This window comes from Hippopotamus amphibius, chromosome 1, assembly GCF_030028045.1.
Source record: "Hippopotamus amphibius kiboko isolate mHipAmp2 chromosome 1, mHipAmp2.hap2, whole genome shotgun sequence".
Lineage (NCBI taxonomy): Eukaryota > Metazoa > Chordata > Mammalia > Artiodactyla > Hippopotamidae > Hippopotamus > Hippopotamus amphibius.
In genome coordinates, this window is record NC_080186.1 from 155,961,167 (window position 1) to 155,979,784 (window position 18,618).

The 18,618-nt window shown below is 34.0% G+C and overlaps 1 protein-coding gene across 4 annotated transcripts in view; it reads right to left on the reverse strand.

Moving 5' to 3' along the window:
• The window catches only part of RBM27 (RNA binding motif protein 27), a 66,789-nt gene that overhangs the window by 35,328 nt on the left and 12,843 nt on the right, over positions 1-18,618 (reverse strand). For 2 of the 4 annotated variants that reach the window (XM_057732004.1, XM_057731982.1), the window contains exons 3-8: positions 17,116-17,240; positions 10,806-10,897; positions 9,944-10,137; positions 8,934-9,194; positions 7,137-7,430; positions 4,553-4,687 (exon numbers count right to left, since the gene is read on the reverse strand). In XM_057732004.1, coding sequence (XP_057587987.1) covers positions 4,553-4,687; positions 7,137-7,430; positions 8,934-9,194; positions 9,944-10,137; positions 10,806-10,897; positions 17,116-17,240 — 1,101 coding nt within the window. Of the gene's footprint in view, positions 1-4,552; positions 4,688-7,136; positions 7,431-8,933; positions 9,198-9,943; positions 10,138-10,805; positions 10,898-17,115; positions 17,241-18,618 lie in introns of all 4 variants that reach the window. The other 2 variants (XM_057731992.1, XM_057731973.1) reach the window with 1 other exon arrangement.

Consider the following 18,618-nt stretch of genomic DNA (forward strand, 5'->3'; position numbering starts at 1 on the left):
GTATTTCTACTACCTCTTCTTCAAAGAAGAAGAAACAGGTCAAATTTAAGGCAGAAAAAGGAGTACGCTTTAAAATGGTCCTATCCTGTGAAAACGAGAAAAAAAAAAAAAGAACCCCCACCAAACCTCAAACCCCAAAACCATACACTGAATTGGTGACTTCAAATTTGGGTAAAATGTTAAGTACTTCAAAGGAAATAACTGATTTTAATAGGTGTTTTTCCATACAATTACAACTACACTTCATTATTTAAGTCCTTTTCAGAGTATTTGTGACATTTTAACTCAACAAACACTATATTTCAGAGTTTTTTCTAAATTATAACCATTTCTGACATTGTTTTAAATAGCATTACCAGGAGCCCCATATACTCTACCCAGTTTTACAGTGGGGTAATTCTTTTTTTAACATTCAATTGTCCTCTTCAAAAATGAGTGATAATTTCAGATTAGATGAAGGTCTTATATTGGGCCAAATTAGATCCTTTGTTACCTGTACTTCTGAGGCACTCTGTTCATTTAGTTTTAACAGCAAAATACACTGTGACTGGTTTTTGTGGGTTTGTAAGTTTAACATATTTCTTTCCCAGTATTAGATTTTTAGCTTCTTAGGAGAAAAATCATTTCTTATTCATCTGTATATTCCCAGTACCTAGCATTGAGCAGACTCCTATTCTTATCTCCAAAAATCCAGGTTTCATTTTTCTATGTTTATTTGGGTTCTTACTGACGTACTTTTCACAACTAAATACCATATGATACGCTGTTCTTCACTTACACATATTTTCTATGCTGTGAATTTTAATGATAGTTTTAATGACAAAAAAAAATCCATAACTTAAACTTCCCCAACTTGTAAAACTTTAAGGATAGCTCAAGTTCTCAATTACATTGCAAACACACATATAGCTTTTTCCTTCATTTGAAGTAAGTTCTAGTTTTCTTGAAATTATAAATTATAATCCTTAAAAACTAAACCTGAACAATTTGAAGAATTCAACTTATCTGTTTCAAAGGCAAATAAAAAAAACAAAAAAGCTATTTTTAAATCAACTGAATAGAAAGATATAAAAAATTTATAAATAAACTACACTCACCAAAAAAAATTTTTTAATGTTTAGATTATTAGGATCTATCTTCTAGGTTTTCAAATTTCTCTATGTATTTTGGAATCACATTTTAACTTTTAAGAAAGGAAGAAAGTAGTTTGCATAGTAGAGTTTTAAACTGTCCAATATTGAATATTCTGTAAGTTTCAAAGTGTTCAGTTGCTCACCAACTAAATCTCTTTATAAACAATGACAGCATATAAGACTATCCTCTAAAGCAGTAATTCACAAATGCCAATAGGAAGCTATTGCCCTTTATTGGTCTCAAACAAAAATGAGAAAAAAATGTAACTAATATTTCATAAAGCCAAATTTAAAAGGACTGTCCTTTATTCTGATTTAATTTGATATAAAATGTATTTTTAATTGAAATATTAGATGTCTGCATATGCAGTCCTTAGCATGGCAAAATAAGAAGTTGCTAACTGTATTGGTCCCCCAAATTTTCTTAGAAATGTTATCAGCCTCTGAAAAACAGAAGCTTGAAACCTCTGTCCTAAAAGGTCTTTACTGATATACCAAAAATAGTCTGGCTTTAAAAAATAACAGAAAAATCATCTTCAAGTAACATGAAGTCAGACATTCTTTTCATCTGGTTCCCTAATGTGTAGCACAATGCTTGTTGGCACATAGTAGGCACTCAATAAGTATTTGCTGAATTAATGAATATTAGGCCAAGTCATTGAAATAAATGGTAACTGCCAGATATTTTTCATTAAAATCAAAATGGAATTTTTGTCATACTGAGTGAAGTAAGTCAGACAGAAAAAGACAAATAAATGATATCACTTATATGCAGAATCTAAAAAAATGGTACAAATGAACTTATTTACAAAACAGAAAGACTCACAGATATAGAAAACAAACCTATGGTTACCAAGGGGAAAATGGGGGGGGGGGGGTTAATTGGAAGATTGGGATTGCCATATACAGACTACTGTATATAGAATAGATCATTAATAAGGACTTACTACCCAGGGAACTCTACCTGGTACTTTGTCATGACTTATATGGGAAAAGAATCTAAAAAAAAAGTGGATATATGTATATGTATAACTGATTCACTTTGCTGTACACTTGAAACTAACACAACATTGTAAATCAACTATACTCCAATAAAAATTTAAAAAAAAAAAGCTGGACTTTGGGCCACAATATTTGATATATATTTCCCCAAAATTTATCTGAGGTAGCAAATAAAAATCTCATGTTGGGGAAAAAAATTAAAATGGAATTTTTACAGAGTGAGTCACAATGTTAAATTTAACAACATTAAAATAAACGGTAATTGCCAGATTTTTTTATAAATTAAAAACAAAATGGCATTTTTATCGTTAGTCACGATGCTAAATTTAACAATATGAAAATGTGTCCCCTGCAAAAGACTCTCAGATAAATAATCCATTTTTCATATTTACAAGTCCAAAGGTATTAAGAAGTAATGTTAAGAGCTGATTCAGGGGGGAATAGATGAAACAAGATTGGTACATGTTGAAGCTGGGTGATGGGAACATGGGAGTTTATTATACTTGATTTTTATATATGTCTGTAAATTTTTCATACTTGAAAAAAATGAGAAGCAGTAAAACAAATAAGCACTCTAATAAGAAACTTTAGTAATTACAAGACTATGAGATACTAAAAGTGAAACAGGATGGACAATTACTTAACTATCAGATTAACATGGTTTCTGTTCTGAAGAACCACAGATGAACATAAGATTTACATAAATGGAAGAAATCAAATAGTAGGCCTACATACAATTATATGTCATTACATAATAAATGCTTTTTGGTACTGTAGGAGTTCAGAACAGGGCAATAATGTTCCCCATATACTTAGAAGGTTTGGGTCTTGCAAAACAGGAGAGAGAGTACATTACTAAGAATGAAGACAGGAAAAGAAAGTTGAGTCACGACAGGGGCACAGACAGGATATAATTAGCCTGACCAGAGAAAATGCACATGGGGGAATACTGAAAAAAAATTACTAAGAAGTGAGGAATAGATTATACAAAGAGTGAGAAGCCATAGAAAGGTGTGCATCTATGGTTTAGGAGGAAATAGTGGCCACTGAAGAGTTCTCATAAGGAACTGTTACGGCTGGTTATCTCAGGCAAGCTAGCTTAGCAGCATTATGTGGTGTGACATGGGAGGAAGATGGGGGTGAAACATAGTAGAGTCAAGAAGATTACAGCAATAATCCAAAATGTGAAGTGATTCAAGTGTGGATGAGGGCAGAAGCCATAGCAGGAACAGAGAGAAAGGGATGTTTCAAAGAAAAAGAGGAAGAATTTTTCGATTAACTAGATATAAAAAAGCAAAGCAATGAGTCAGTCATGTCAGGGTTTCAAGTCTAGGTGATTAGGTGGGTGTTATTTCCATTAACAAAGAAAGACAGGGATTGTGGAAGTAGTAGACTTAAGTGAAGATAACCTTTGATTTCAGAGAGGCTGAAATTTATGGAGACAATGATAACTACAAAATTATAATAACTATTCCTTATGTATAGCTTACCCGGTGCCAGATACTACTTTAGATGCTTTATAGGTATGAACCCATTTCTTCCCCAAAACAACCTTAATGAGGTGAGTAATGTTATTATCATTAATTAGGATACAAAGAGGTTAAGTAACTTGCCTAAGGTCACAACGACATAAGTGATGGAATCATAATTTGAACCAGGGCTTAATTACTTTTCTGAGTTGTTTCCCCAGGTCATGACAGAGATGATGAAATGTTTATGATAAACACAGTTACAAAAAAGATGAATTTATCTATAAAGTTACCTAGCTCTGTAAAGAAAATCTCACAGTCTGACATTTTTAACAACCAACTACCTACCTTATTTTTATGTTTTTGGAGAAAGAAAAATTTAAGCCTTAGTAAACTAAAAACAACAACAACAAAAACACTTAAATAAAAGAGAATTCGGATTCAAGAGAAACATTATTACAGTTAAACACAAATGTTACAAAATAGGCTAACCACTAAATACTACAGTTTAAATGATGCTATCTTCACTTCAGCACTACAAGTTAAATAATTAGGGATACTTTATCCAACTTTCTGTATATGTATCTGACTTTTATCTCTTAGGAGGCAAGCCTTAGGTTTTGGAAACTCAATCAGAGGAACAATTTTTCAACAGAAGGTTCAAAATAAAATTTCTTTAGCGGAGGAATGTTGCTACTCTACAGCAGAGTAGACTTTTCCAGTACAGAAGGCTTTGCCCTTCTCTCCCATTATCACACAAAATTAAAACACAGTTATATATCATAACCGCACAGTAAACTGCCCTATAAACACAAATATAAATTTTATATAGCACAGTCCATAAAAACAGAAATTAATTGGTTTGGTTTTTTTTTTTAAGTGTAAGACTGTTCTGAGATAACCTGACTTTTCTATACCCTAGCAATTTTATATCAAACATATACTTACGTTCTGACACTGTATAAAGGAGGTTCTGGGGTAAAGGAGGAGGTAGTCTTGCTCCCACTGGTGCAAGATTGGGCACTGCGCTTGTCCCAGGCTGGTCACGGTTGTTTATCAAGCTTGACTGTGTTATAGGTGGTCCTATAGACAACAAAAAGTGAAAGAGCATTACTGTTTCCTAGCTAATAAAAATACTCACTACAGGGCTTCCTAGGTGGCGCAGTGGTTGAGAATCCGCCTGCCAATGCAGGGGACACGGGTTCGATCCCTGCTCCAGGAAGATCCCACATGCCGCGGAGCAACTAAGCCTGTGAGCCACAACTATTGAGCCTGCGCTTTAGAGCCCGTGAGCCACAACTATTGAGCCCATGTGCTGCAACTACTGAAGCCCACGCACCTAGAGCCCGTGCTCCGCAACAAGAGAAGCCACGGCAATGAGGAGCCCGCGCACCACAATGAAGAGTAACCCCCACTCACCACAACTAAAGAAAGCCCATGCATAGCAAAAAAGATAAATAATAAATAAATTTATAAAAAAAAAAAATACTCACTACACCACGAACTAATATGGATATTCACACTTAAAATACCTACTTTGGCTTAGAACAGAATTAAGGAATTTTGTATGTACAGGCTTAATTAAGCACTGAGTACATAATTAATTTAAATAACATTTTAGTTCTGTAATAGACAAAACTAATCTAGGGTGGAAAAATAGCAGCACTGGTTGCATCTGGAGGGTGGAAGCAGAAAATGGTTGCCAAGGGACCTGAACAAACTTTCTGGCATGATAATAAAGTTCTATAGAACTCTTAAGTTAATGATAAAACATGTTTAAGTGTATTGATGTCTATAACATACTGGAAATGCATCAAAACTAAAAATGGAGAGATGGAAAGATATGTGATAATACAAATATAGTAAAATGTTCATTGTAGAACCTAAATGGTATTTCTTTCCTTGAAATTTTTCATAGCAAAATGTTGAGGGGAAAAGGACATTCTTAATTTAACTTTTAAACAGATATGTTCCCAAAATGAGGTAAGATCTTTTAATGTGAGGATTTCTATACACCAAAGATGTCTTTTTATCTGGGATATAAAATCTCAACTTGAGCTTCATAGTTATACCATTTATGTGACAATATTAAATACAAACACAATTAAAAGAATCATATTGCTATTGACCAAATCTATGCATTAAATGTCTCTAAACCTTTATCAATTTTAATGAAATGTGTTCTATAAAGAATGTTACTGCAGGAAAGCTATGTGATGGGTACATGGAATCATGTTAAATTATTTTCACAACTTCTTATGAGTCTATAATTTTAAAACTTAAAACTTTAAAAAAAAGAAAACTGAAAAAGTACCACTTAAATAAACTGAATGGCAACCATTTTTAAAAATAACTTGCCAACTCTTACAACGTTAAATGTCTTCAGGTAGATATTTTCTTATGTCTTCATACACATGTAAACTGACTGCCCCAGAATTTTTTCAGTTACATTTTAAAAATTCAGTCTTATTTCTGTTTCTGCTAAATCAGCAACTAAGTTTTTTAACGATCATTTTTAAACATTCCTTACTCTTAATTTTGGAGGATGTGGTAACAGCACATTGATCTTTCTTTTTTTTTTTAAGTCCTTATCATTAGAGATTCATACTGAAGTACATACTGGTGAAATGCTATGACATCTGACATTTACTTCAGCAAAAAAAAAAAGCAAAAAAAATTGTGCAGGGGGAGAGGGAGGAATAAATGAGACAAAAACAGCTGAATAATGATAACCATTGAAGTTGGACGACAGTACCCGGTGTATTATTCTACATCTGTGTATATTCAAAAATTTCCAGAGAGGAGGAGGAATTGGATGAAGGCAGTCAAAAGATACAAACTTCCAATTATAAGATAAATAAGTACTAGAGATACAATGCACAACATGATAAATATAATGAATACTGCTGTATGTTATATATGAAAGTGTTAATAGAGTGAATCTTAAGAGTTCTCATAAGAAAAATAATTTTTTTTTCTATTTCTTTAATTTTGTACCCATATGAGATGATGGATGGTCATTAAACTTACTGCTGATAATCATTTCATGATGTATGCAAGTCAAATCATTATGCTATATACCTTAAACTTACACAGAGCTGTATGTCAATTATATAGCAATAAAACTGGAAGAAAAAAAATTTCCAATATAAAATGTTTTAAAGGTTATTTCAATATTCTCAAAGAGATTTTCTTGGAAATTTCACTAAGCTACTAGCATATTCTTTTTTTTTCTGACCTCTTCTAAACACTGGCTTTCTTAAGAGATACTATCAACTAGCAAGACTTTGACTCCAGATCAATATAGAATAGGCCACTAGTGATAAAATTTATACTTGGAAGTACTACAAATAATGCAATGCAACACTGGATGGAAAAAAGGGAAGAACAACATCTTAGTTATGGGAATATATTCCAAATTCTATTAATAATTTATTTTTCAAAAACTTAAAATCTAATGTCAAGTTAGGTAAAAGGGATGGATTCTTCTAAATATAATTCTTCACTAAGGAAATATTCAATATACACTTACTTGGTATGGGAAGCACAACAGAAGGTGGGGGCTGGCCATGTCCTTGGGGAACAGGAAGTCTCAAACTGTGGCCAGGACCAGGGCCTGGACCAGGGCCTGGACCAGGGCCTGGACCAGGGCCTGGACCAGGGCCTGGCATTGGAGGCATTAACATTCCAGGAGGTGGTGGAGGAGGAAGCCCAGGAGGAGGTGGAGGAAAAGGAATCATGCTTGGCAGAGCAACTTCATCAACAACCAGGGGATCATTTCCATGATCAAACTGACAAAGGTCACCAAGTACACAAAATCCTCTTTCTGTAAGAATGAAAGACAAATCTTATTATGATTTACCCAGAGTTCAGAAAATAAACAAGTCCCTGAAACATCCAGCAATCTGATTTATGAAGTGTTTTTTTCTCCAAGGAATCTAAAGCCTTCTTAGTGTTACTCTGTTAACCATTGCATATCCCTGAGGTAAGGGTAGATGTACCCTCTACTTTCTACACTGTGAGACTACGCTTTGATGAGACAGCAAATAACCGTGTCAAAAACAGGTTACCAACCACCAGCAGTTTAACCCAATCTGCTATTGAGTTTTCGTAATAAAAATTCAGATATTTTAAATAACAATTTAACAAAGGTGGGGAGGATAAGGAACTTGAATTAGATGATCTACTTTCAACTATCTACTTCCATGGTATTATTCTAAAGCAACCATTCTTGCTATATCCAGAAGTTGAAACTTTAAATTACACAACCAAGCATTACGTACCAGGTTATTTGCTACAGCATTATTTGTAACAGCAAAGTATTTGAAACACCCCAAAAGCACCACCAATAAGAAATAGGTTTAAATACATTTTTGTACATACAGACTACTAAGAAGTGTAAAAAAATACTGAGGAAGCTCTTTATATATTAACATAGGATGATTGCCAGGAAATACTGCTAAGTGAAAAAAACTTTATGCATAGCATGAATGAAGTATGAACAGTATACATTATACTAGCATTTACGTAAAAAAGAAAGTGGTGGAGAACATATATTTTTGTTTATATGTACATGCATAGGCTATGTCTGGAAAGACACACAAGAAATTGACAGCATTAAATTGGCCTTGGGAAGGAGATCTTTGTGGCTGGGAGACCAGGGTGAGAGTGAGTTAATGCTTGAATCATGTGATTCTATTCCCTACTTAAAAATAAATAAAATCTAAAAATATATACATTCTATATTTAAAGAAAAAATGTTACGACATCTGTCATTTGCTTCAAATAATACAGGCCAGGGAGAAGTAGTGGAAGTATACACGAAAACAAGAATGCCCACGAGTTGATAATTGTTGATGTGAGATCATGGATACATGAGGGTTAATTATATTATCTTGTCAACTTTTATAAATATTTAAATATTTCCATAATAAAAAATTAAAACAAATGCACAAATACACACTGATTCATTCATTCAAATGCAAAGTAGCAAGTTAAAATTGTAAGTAGGTTATACATGCTTAACAAATTCCCAGGGCCAAACAACACAAAAAAATTACAATTCCTGGTGTCTACCGAATTTTGTCCTATACTTATAGCGTGTGAAGTAACAAGAACAATGAAAAACAAACCAAAGGGTAAAATTTGAACATTCTGTTAACAAAAGCCAAACTATTACATCCAACAAGTAAAGAAGCATATGCCGAAAGAGATTCGCCTCCTTATTCATCCCTTTTAATAATATCCAGACTGTAATGAAAAGGTATGCACTACTAGCAACATTTGCTTTACTAGTACTTCTGGGTACAATATAAAGGAAAATTTTTACCATCATAATCTCTGCATCGCCTCTTTGGTGGTGGGTTTCGACCAAAAGAATTGGAAGAGCTATGATTATTATAGTAATTAGACCAACTCTCCGTTGTGTTTTCAGAGTGGTGCGCAGGTGCAATCACAGTAACAGTGCTGGGAATAGACTGTGCCCCAGAGGAGTACTGCTCAGAAGAGTTCGGAGGTGGTGCAGACACAGGCACATAGGAACTCTCCAAGTCATTCCTTTCACTCTTAAACTTTGATCGTTCCCTATGTTCTGCTTCAGAGACAAAATAAAAACAAGAAACAAATAAGATGAGACATCTATATTCTTAAACTATGTTCATTTTCTCACAGAAAAGGGAAGATGAGAATACTGAAGTAAAGTTCTGAGCTGTCCATATTTCAAAATTAATATATCCTAAAACCAGGAACATCAATAATGTGACATATCTTGACCAGTACCTTGTACAAAATCATCTTTTATAACATTGACATTAATACATAATGAAGAAAGACTGGCTCCTCTACTGATACTTAATAAGAATTCTATCTAAGAACCGATTTCCAAACTGATATCCCAGGAAAACAGTGGTTGGGATCCCAGTAATCTACTTAAATTTTTTTCTTTTTTAATTTTAAATACTCTAGGCAACTTTAAAGTAAATCAATTATTTTCAGTCAGGGGGTGGGGGTATGGGCAGGGGAGCAGGCAACTCTCTTCCTCCAGTAATAGCTTTGTTGATTAAACCGACGTTTGTTTCAATTATACAAAAGGACTTAAGTCTAGACATGGTTATGGTGTGCTTATGAATAGCTTCTTTTCAGTCAAACTCCTTTAACTCCATCCTGAGAACAGAGCCTTGTCTTTGTAAAAAAAAAAATCAAGTTTTTTGAAACAATTCCAGATTTTACATTGGTCAGACATATTAAAGGTACATTTACCATTAAGGGACGTTCTGGCACCCTTGTGATACAGAAAGATAAGCAACCATGGAGTTTTGGGGGGAAGCTTCATGGACTCACCAACATTCCTATTTGGATCCCGGTCTTTGCTGCGCCCCCGGCTCCGACTCCGACTTCGACTCAGGCCTCGGCTCTTACTCCGGCTCTTACTCCTGCCTCTTCTCCAGTCATACTTCTCACGGTACAATTCATTCCGCTCATAGTAGCGGTCATAGTCTCTCCACTTGCCATCTTCTCTTTTCTTCTCACGTGTCCTATAATATACAGATATGAAAGCCATATGCACACTATAGAAACCAAGCCTGAAAAAAATTAGAAGTATGAAATATCCTCGATTCATCAAAATTCGTAACTTCTATGCTTTCCCAGAAAGCCGTAAAACTACCACATAATTCCTCTAATCCATTATTTACAAAGAAAAAAACATTCCCTTCAAGTATACTGGGTGGGGAGAAATGAAAAAAAGAGATGAATCCAAAGTATAGGGAGGGTTAAGGAGAAAAACATATTTAAAACTAGAAAAGACAAAAGGCTCAAAGCAAAGTTTTCCTAAACAAAGACTAATTTTTTGATGGTAGGCTTGATGATTCAACATACAAATTGCATTACTTATAATCTAAAATGCTATGGGCAATTTTAATACTGAGCACCCCTAACCAAATGGAACATTTCATTAATATTCTCTAAGGAGACTGCTCCCACCCCTGAGCTCTTGGGGAAGGCACATAATGATGATTGTTTATAAAAGGAAAAGAAAGTATGACAAAGACAAAAAACAGACGGAAGGAAAGGAAATACATTTTCTTTCTTTAGTCAGCGCAGAGAGAGGAGTAGAGCATATGTCAAAAATCCCTTTAATGCCCTTGTAAGGTAACGGAAAAGTGAGTTATCAATGTCTTCCTAATTAAAGATAAACACAAACCTTCGTTCACTAGATTCTGAACGAGTCTTCTGGGGACTAGGATATTTCTTTTTTCTGCCATCTCGTTCTTCCTCTGCTGGCTCCTGAAATACCTACATGAAAATATTCATTAGAAACAAGAACAGTCCTTCTATAAATTATAAAACACATCCACCTGATAATCTTTCTGGCACAAGAAAGGGCACAAATATACTGAAATACTAAAGTCAAATCACATCCCCCAAAGTTGGTCAACAGGAAGAAGTAAAAAAGATGTTGAAATTACTATAACAGTAATATGTTAATTTTTAAATGTCAACTTAAGGTAGAGAACAGCAGTGTAGGAGGAAAACAGCGATTCATTTTTTAAACTGAAACAGTAAAAATAGCAAATCTCTATTTCTAAGTATCATATAGTAAAATGGCTTGTGTGTGTATTCACACACATAATTCACTTGAGGAAAACTTTAGATTTATTTCATAGAAAAGGTTTTGGGAACAAATGGTAAAGTTAACCACTGTTATAAAACTAAGTATTTCACGTGAATTATGGAAAAATGGTGCTGGAATTATTGGAAATGTTAAGGCTCCTTTTAAAGCTTAATGGTCAAGACTGACCAGAAATAGAGAACTAGTGATTCTATTATAGTTTTTAAACAGAAGTTCATCTCAAAACAAATATATGGCCTTTACCAGAGGGAAATGAAATAAAGACATTTGAAAGAGGTAAACAAATGCCCAACTAATGGAGAAGCTCACTTAAAAATACACGAATCAGGAAGTGAACGAATGGAACAGAAGATAACAATTCAGTAAAACTCAGGCAACATAAAATGGCAGCCACAATATGGCAACCATATGGTGCTGACAAAAACACTTTACAATTATGAAACTATATTTAAAATCTTTCTCTCTACCAATTTATAGGAAATACAGAGGATGCAATCAGCAAAATCCAGAGAGTCAAAACTTCATAAGACTGTTTCTTCAAAAAAATGAAATTTTAGGGGAAAAAGGTGGGTGAGGAAAAGAAGAAGGGAGATGTATAGGTAAGTATGAAGGGCATTTAAAGATATAAAGAGACTTAAAAGATATCAACTTGGAGAACTTTTTCCTTCTTTTTGCTTTTCTATATTTTCTAAGGTTTTTTTGATGGACGTGTATTAATTCACTGTTTGAATTTTTCTTATTTTAGGAAACTAATTTTCTAAACTACTTTCTAATTATTTTTCTAATGGGAAAACTATTCTTAAAAAGTTAAAGGAGCCAAGAGAAACAAAAACACAAAACCAAACAAAAACCTGTGCATGAATGTTCACAGCAGCATTATTTATGATAGGCAAAAAAGTATTAACCATTTGCCTATTAATCCAAATATCTATCAACTGATGACTGGATAAAGAAAATGTGATATATTCATAATACAGAGTACTATTCATCCATAAAAAAAATAAAGTACTGATACACGCTACAACCTGGAGGAACCTTGAAAGCATTATGCTAAGTGGAAGAAGCCAGTCACAAAAGACTACACATTGTATAATTCCATTTATATGAAATATCCAGAATAAGCAAATCCACAGGGACTGAAAGTAGATTAGTGGTTGCCTCGGGCTGTGGCTGGGAAGGGAAGCACTTGGAAGGTGATGACTTTAATGAGTATGGGGTTTCTTTTTTTGGATGATGAAAATGTTCTAAAATGGATTGTGGAGATGGCTGCACAACTCTAAATTACAGTAAAAATCATCATCGCATTTGTACATTTTAAATAGGTGAATTGTAAAGTTGGTGAATTATATCTCAATAAGCTGTTTAAAAAAAGTCAAAGGGCCTGCACAATATGGATGAATCTCACATAATAATGAGCTACAGAAGCTAGACAAAAGACTGTATGACTTTTACATCCAGGAAGTATCAAGTTTAGGTTAAGGAAGCTAAACTAATTGTTCTGATGGGTGATGGAAAACATAAAAGAAATCAAGAAATCCAAAGCAATATGGGTGAAGTCTTATTTAGCATTCTGCGGTACACTGTCAAACATGATTTTACATCTCAAGTATGGTATTTAAGTGGAAAATAAATGAATGCTCCCTTGCGATATAACGACATAAAATGCTTGATTTGCACAGATAAAAAAAAGTCTATATGATTCTTGTTAAGTAAAATGAAAAAAACAGGAGTACATAGTATTAGAAACAAGAGTAACCCTGGGGAGAGGGAAGTGAGAGGGAATAAGGAAGAGGGAATTAAAAAAAAAAAGACATTTCAACCAACTTGATTATTTAGATCTTGATTCAAACAAATGGGGAAAAAAATGGACATTTATGAATAATAAGAAATTTAAACACTAACTGGGTATCTGATAATACTAAGGAGTTGTTATTTTTATATATGATAAGAATACTTGGGGGCTTTAAAATATAACCTTTTAACTATACCTACTAAGTATTTACAGATGAAATGATATGATGTCAGGAATTTGTTTCAAAATAGTTTAAGAAGATACAAAGTGGTTTAAGTACAGAAAAAAGACTACCCATGGATCTATAATTATTGAAGTTAAAATGAGGGCTTCATAGGGGCTCATTATATTTTGGCTTCTTTCAAGCATTTTCATAATAAAAACTTTTTATATATAAGTTAAACAAAAATAATCTGTATTCTTTTCTATTTTAAATACAATTTAACTTCCTGTGGTAAGGATATGTTTTTCTATAATTATGTAAAACTTTTACTCTGAAATCAGTTTATATGGCACAAAACCATCTTATATTTTTCTCGCACTAATATGAACTATACATAAAGACTTCATGCTCCAAAACCTCTTACCTACGTTGAGCCTACTATTCTAAGAATATGAAAAGTAGATTTCTTTATAGAATCAGATTATGAGCAGGCATTCTAATTTTAAAAGTTTTTCTTCTACGTTGTCCACCAGAATTAAATTTTTCTACCTCACATCTTCTTTTAGAAGTCTGATCATTACACACATACTTAAGAAGTCTTATTTATTATCTTGGTCTATCAGGGCTACACAAGTCTGAGAGCCTCCATTCCACTGGACCATTTTAAATATAAAAGTGTACTAAATAGGTATGTGGATGAGGCAGGATTGGCCATGGATTGATGAGTTACTGGAGTTGGGTGATGAACGTATAGGAATTCATTACACAATTCTGTTCCCTTTTGATGTATATTGAAAAGTCTCTAAAACAGGGTTTTGTTTTGGTTTTTTAATTAAATGAAATAAAGATACTTTCAAAAAAACCAAAGGGGGAAAAACTATGCCCAGAGGCCCTCACATTTCCAGTCATAAACCCATGCATTGGGTCTAAGAGAAACTGCTTTCTAACATTTCAGATGATTGTGATATGGTGTGAATAAGGAATTATAATATCAAAGATCCATTATTTTCATGGATTATTCTTTTGCATGTTCATGAACTCAGACAGACAGGGTAAAAGGTTTAATGACAGCTAATTATAACCACAGCAAATTCAGAAGTAATTTGCCAAATGCAGGTAGAATACATTGTGCTTCATAAATCGTGGCACATATACACCAAGTGTTTTTTCAAAAACAGGATGAGTTGTGCCAATGATTCAAATTCTCTCACCTAGTTCCCTGTGTGATCAATAGTTTTACTGTAAAACTGATAGTACAGGGTACCTGGAAACTAAGAAAGAAAGTTAAAACACCTAGTCCTCAGATTTGCTCCTCCGTACTGATTTGCTCAGAGAAACTGCATCAACTGAGCACAGACCAGAAAAAGAGACAATTAGCCAAAGGCAGTGCTACCTCAAACCCCCTCCCTTCAATGTTATCTAACAATTACCATAAATTATTATATTTACACACTATTCTACAAGCTATTATTTGTCAGTAAAGACAATTAAGTTATGTATAAAAGCTTAGAAAATGGGAAAAATGCCAGACAGCATGATTTGGGGTATACATAGAAGCTGCAATCATTTTTCATAATTTTCAAAATTAGGATTTACTACAAAGATATAAAATGAAATAGTGCAACAATTTGGTTTTTAAAAACTGTTCTTTCAAAACTCAAGATAAAGCAATCTTCCTCATATTCAAATGAGGCTGTCTTTCAAACACATACTTCCAATCCACTGACCTTCAATGACTATAAAAAAGGACATGTACTGCAAAAATGTTAACTTATTATAAAAAGATTTAACCTGTACCTTTTTTTTAGTTCTCTGAGCAGGGACTGAACATGCGCCCTCAGCAGTGAAAGCGCAGAGTCCTAACCACTGGACAGCCAGGAATTCCCTAACTTGTACCTTAAACCAAAAATTATATACTATCAAGAATGGAAGAAAAGTTTCTTCCCATTTCCATTACTTGAAGAAACATACTGGGAGTCCCCCCCTTTCTTAATTGATGTATAGTTGATTTACAATGTTGTGTTAATTACTACTGTAGAGCAAAGTGATTCAGTTACACATATATACACTGTTTTGTTTTTAGATTCTTTTCCATTATGGTTTATCATAGGATATTGAATATAGTTCCCTGTGCTATAGAGTAGGACCTTGTTATTTATCCATTCTAGATATACAAGCTTACATCTGCTAACCCCAACCTCCCACTCCACTCCTCCCCAGCCCCCTCCCACTTTGCAACCATCAGTCTGTTCTCTATGTCCATGATTCTGTTGCTGTTTCACAGATCGGTTCATTTATGCCATATCTGAGATTCCACATGTAAGTGATATCATATGGTACTTGTCTTTCTCTTTCTGACTTATTTCACTTAGTATGACAATCTCTAGTTGCATGCCCCTTCTATTTTAAAAAGGCTTTATGAGACAACTAGAAGGCATGACCCAAAAACAAGAAAGTGATATTAAGTTCAAGTGATCTTAATTGAATATAGCTACATTTTGTTTTCCTTTAATGTTGGATCAATCAGGCTAGCACTTAAAAGTGCATCAGAGGGACTTCCCTGGTGATCCAGTGAATAAGACTCTGTGCTTCACTGCAGGGGGCATGGGTTCAATCCCTGGTCCAGGAACTAAGATCCCACATGTGCAGCGCAGACAAAAAAAAAAAAAAAGAGGAAAAATGAGGATAAAAATGTACCAGAAATGACAACTAAATGCAATATGTGATCTTCAGAATGAATCCTGCAGTGGAGAGAAAAAAATGCTATAAAAATGGGACACTGTTGGTTTGACAAAACTGGAAAACAGACAGTAGATTAAAGTGTTTTATTGATGTTCATTTTACTGAAACTGATAAGGGTACTAAAGCTATCTAAGAGAATATCCTTATTCTTATGAAATACAGAGTACTGAGGGGTCAAGGGTGACAGTGTATCTGAGTTACCCCCAAATGATTCAGAAAAAAATAGTTCTGGGTGAGGATATATACAGAGAGCAAATAGGGCAAATCTTCAATAGGTGAATCTAGGTAGATGATAAATAGGTGTTTGGGGTACTATTCTTATAATTTTTCTTTAAGTTTAAAACTATTCCCAAATAAAAAGTTTATTAAATAACTATAATAAAAACAAAAGTTGGGAAACATTTCTATATAATAACCAACATTTACGTGCCAGGCACTGGACTAGGGTGTGGGGGGGCTGTATGTGTATAAAATCTCATTTAATCCTCAATGAAATAAATACTAGAATGATCATTTTGCTGATGTGAAAATGAAACAAAGAAGCACCTTATTTTAAAGCTACTATTTTAATTCACACAGCCTAATTTTAGAGCCTATACTTTCATCATGTGATACTAAACACTATAGTGTCTATATATAAAAAGAATTACAAATGAACTCTGTAAAATTTCCTCCTTGGTTCAAATAATTAGACTACCATCTAAATCATGTTTTATACTTCAACATTGTAAAAACATTTCCTTTTCTTTCCTCTGTTGACAGTGATGTTTATAATTCCATTAACTTAAAAAAAAAAAACTATAATTAAAAAAGAAGAAACGGTTTCTCTCTTTACATGAAAATGATGTAATGATTTCTCTTGAGGTTTTCATTAATACTTTACTTTCAGTCAAGCGTATTTTTAACCAAGTTTTCTTTTCTTAAAAATCACTGAAAAAGATTTCCCTGAACTCCTCAATATCACTAAAATACTTCTTATAACACTAAACAAGCTATCTGAAATTCTTCCAACTCCTCAAGTCCAAGGAACTAAGAAGCCCTGATAAAGAACCCACACCATGCCCAACACCCAGAAACTTCAATCAAGAAAGAATAACTTCTAAAGACGTCAACTACCAACTAAGAATGATATTGGTAATAAGATATAACAAGCCTCCCACAAGCAAAAGAAAACACTGCATTACCTCTTCTTTAATTTCTTCTTTTTCTTGGACTGGTGGTTTTGGCTCAGGCTTAACTGGATCCAAAGGTGGAAGGTAGTTCTTAGTATAGAGACTTTCAAATAGTTTATCCACAAAACCTGAAGTTTCTAAGAAGAAGAAATAATATGTAAGTGTTGCACAAACAAAAACCAAAAGTTTGACAACACACTCTATTGGCAAAGCTGAGAAAAGTGGGACATCTCATACACTGCTGGTGGAATTAAAAATGAGTCTAGAGATGAAGCGAGAGAGTAGCACAGACATATATATACTACCAACTGTAAAACAGATAGTCAGTGGGAAGTTGCTGTATAACAAAGGGAGTCCAACTCGAAGATGGAAGATGCCTTAGAGGACTGGGGCGGGGAGGGTGGGGGGGACTCAAGGGGGGTGGAGTCAAGGAAGGGAGGGAATACGGGATATGTGTATAAAAACAGTTGATTGAACTTGGTGTACCCCCCCAAAAAAATAATAAATAAATAAATTAAATTAAAAAAAAAAATGAGTCTAACCCTTATGGGGGAGAATCCCACTTCTGGGTTTTTAAAACCCTTTGAACATACCTGTACATGTACGAAAAGATTTCTATGCAAGATTGCTTGTTTGAGTACGTAAAAGATTGGACACAAATCAAAAGTCCATGAATAAGAGACTATTTAAATAACTCATATGACAACCAAACGACAGAACACATAGCAGCTATAAAAAGAATGAGTACTGCTAATATCAACTCTCAAAGTTATAAGATTAAACATTTTACCTATTTATATTTGCATTAAAAAAAACTGACAGGACACAAATATGACAAAGTTGTGCACTGGAGGTAGGAAGGGAGCATATGAGGTGAGAGAGACTTTTCATGTTATACCTTTATATTGTTAGATTAAATGCACTGCCTACTCAAAAGTTTAACTAAAAATATTTTTAGGGGCTTCCCTGGCGGCGCAGTCGTTAAGAATCCATTGCAGGGGACACAGGTTCTAGCCCTGGCCAGGGAAGATCCCACGTGAAGCGGAGCAACTAAGCCCGTGAGCCACAACTACTGAAGCCCGCGCACCTAGAGTCCATGCTCCTCAACAAGAGAAGCCACCACAATGAGAAGCCTGTGCACCACAACAAAGACTAGCCCCCCACTTGCCACAACTAGAGAAAGCCCACACGCAGCAACAAAGACCCAACACAGCCAAAAAAAAAAAAGGATAGATAAGATAAATTTTAAAATATATATACATTTTTAAATCAGTTGAAAAATAAATTGTGACATGAGAATTGACATGAAAATATTGTTTTACTTAAAAGCTGCTCTATTTTATAACTTTTTCAGACTAAATGGGGAGAACGAGATGAATTTATTAAAAAATTGAATGTCAAAATATTTCTGTTATTCAAACCAAATTTAAATCACTTTCATTGGTCCTACCCCTCAGAAACAGCTAAAGAGCATATTAAAAGTACAACAGACTCTGCTCACACTGCAACTATTAC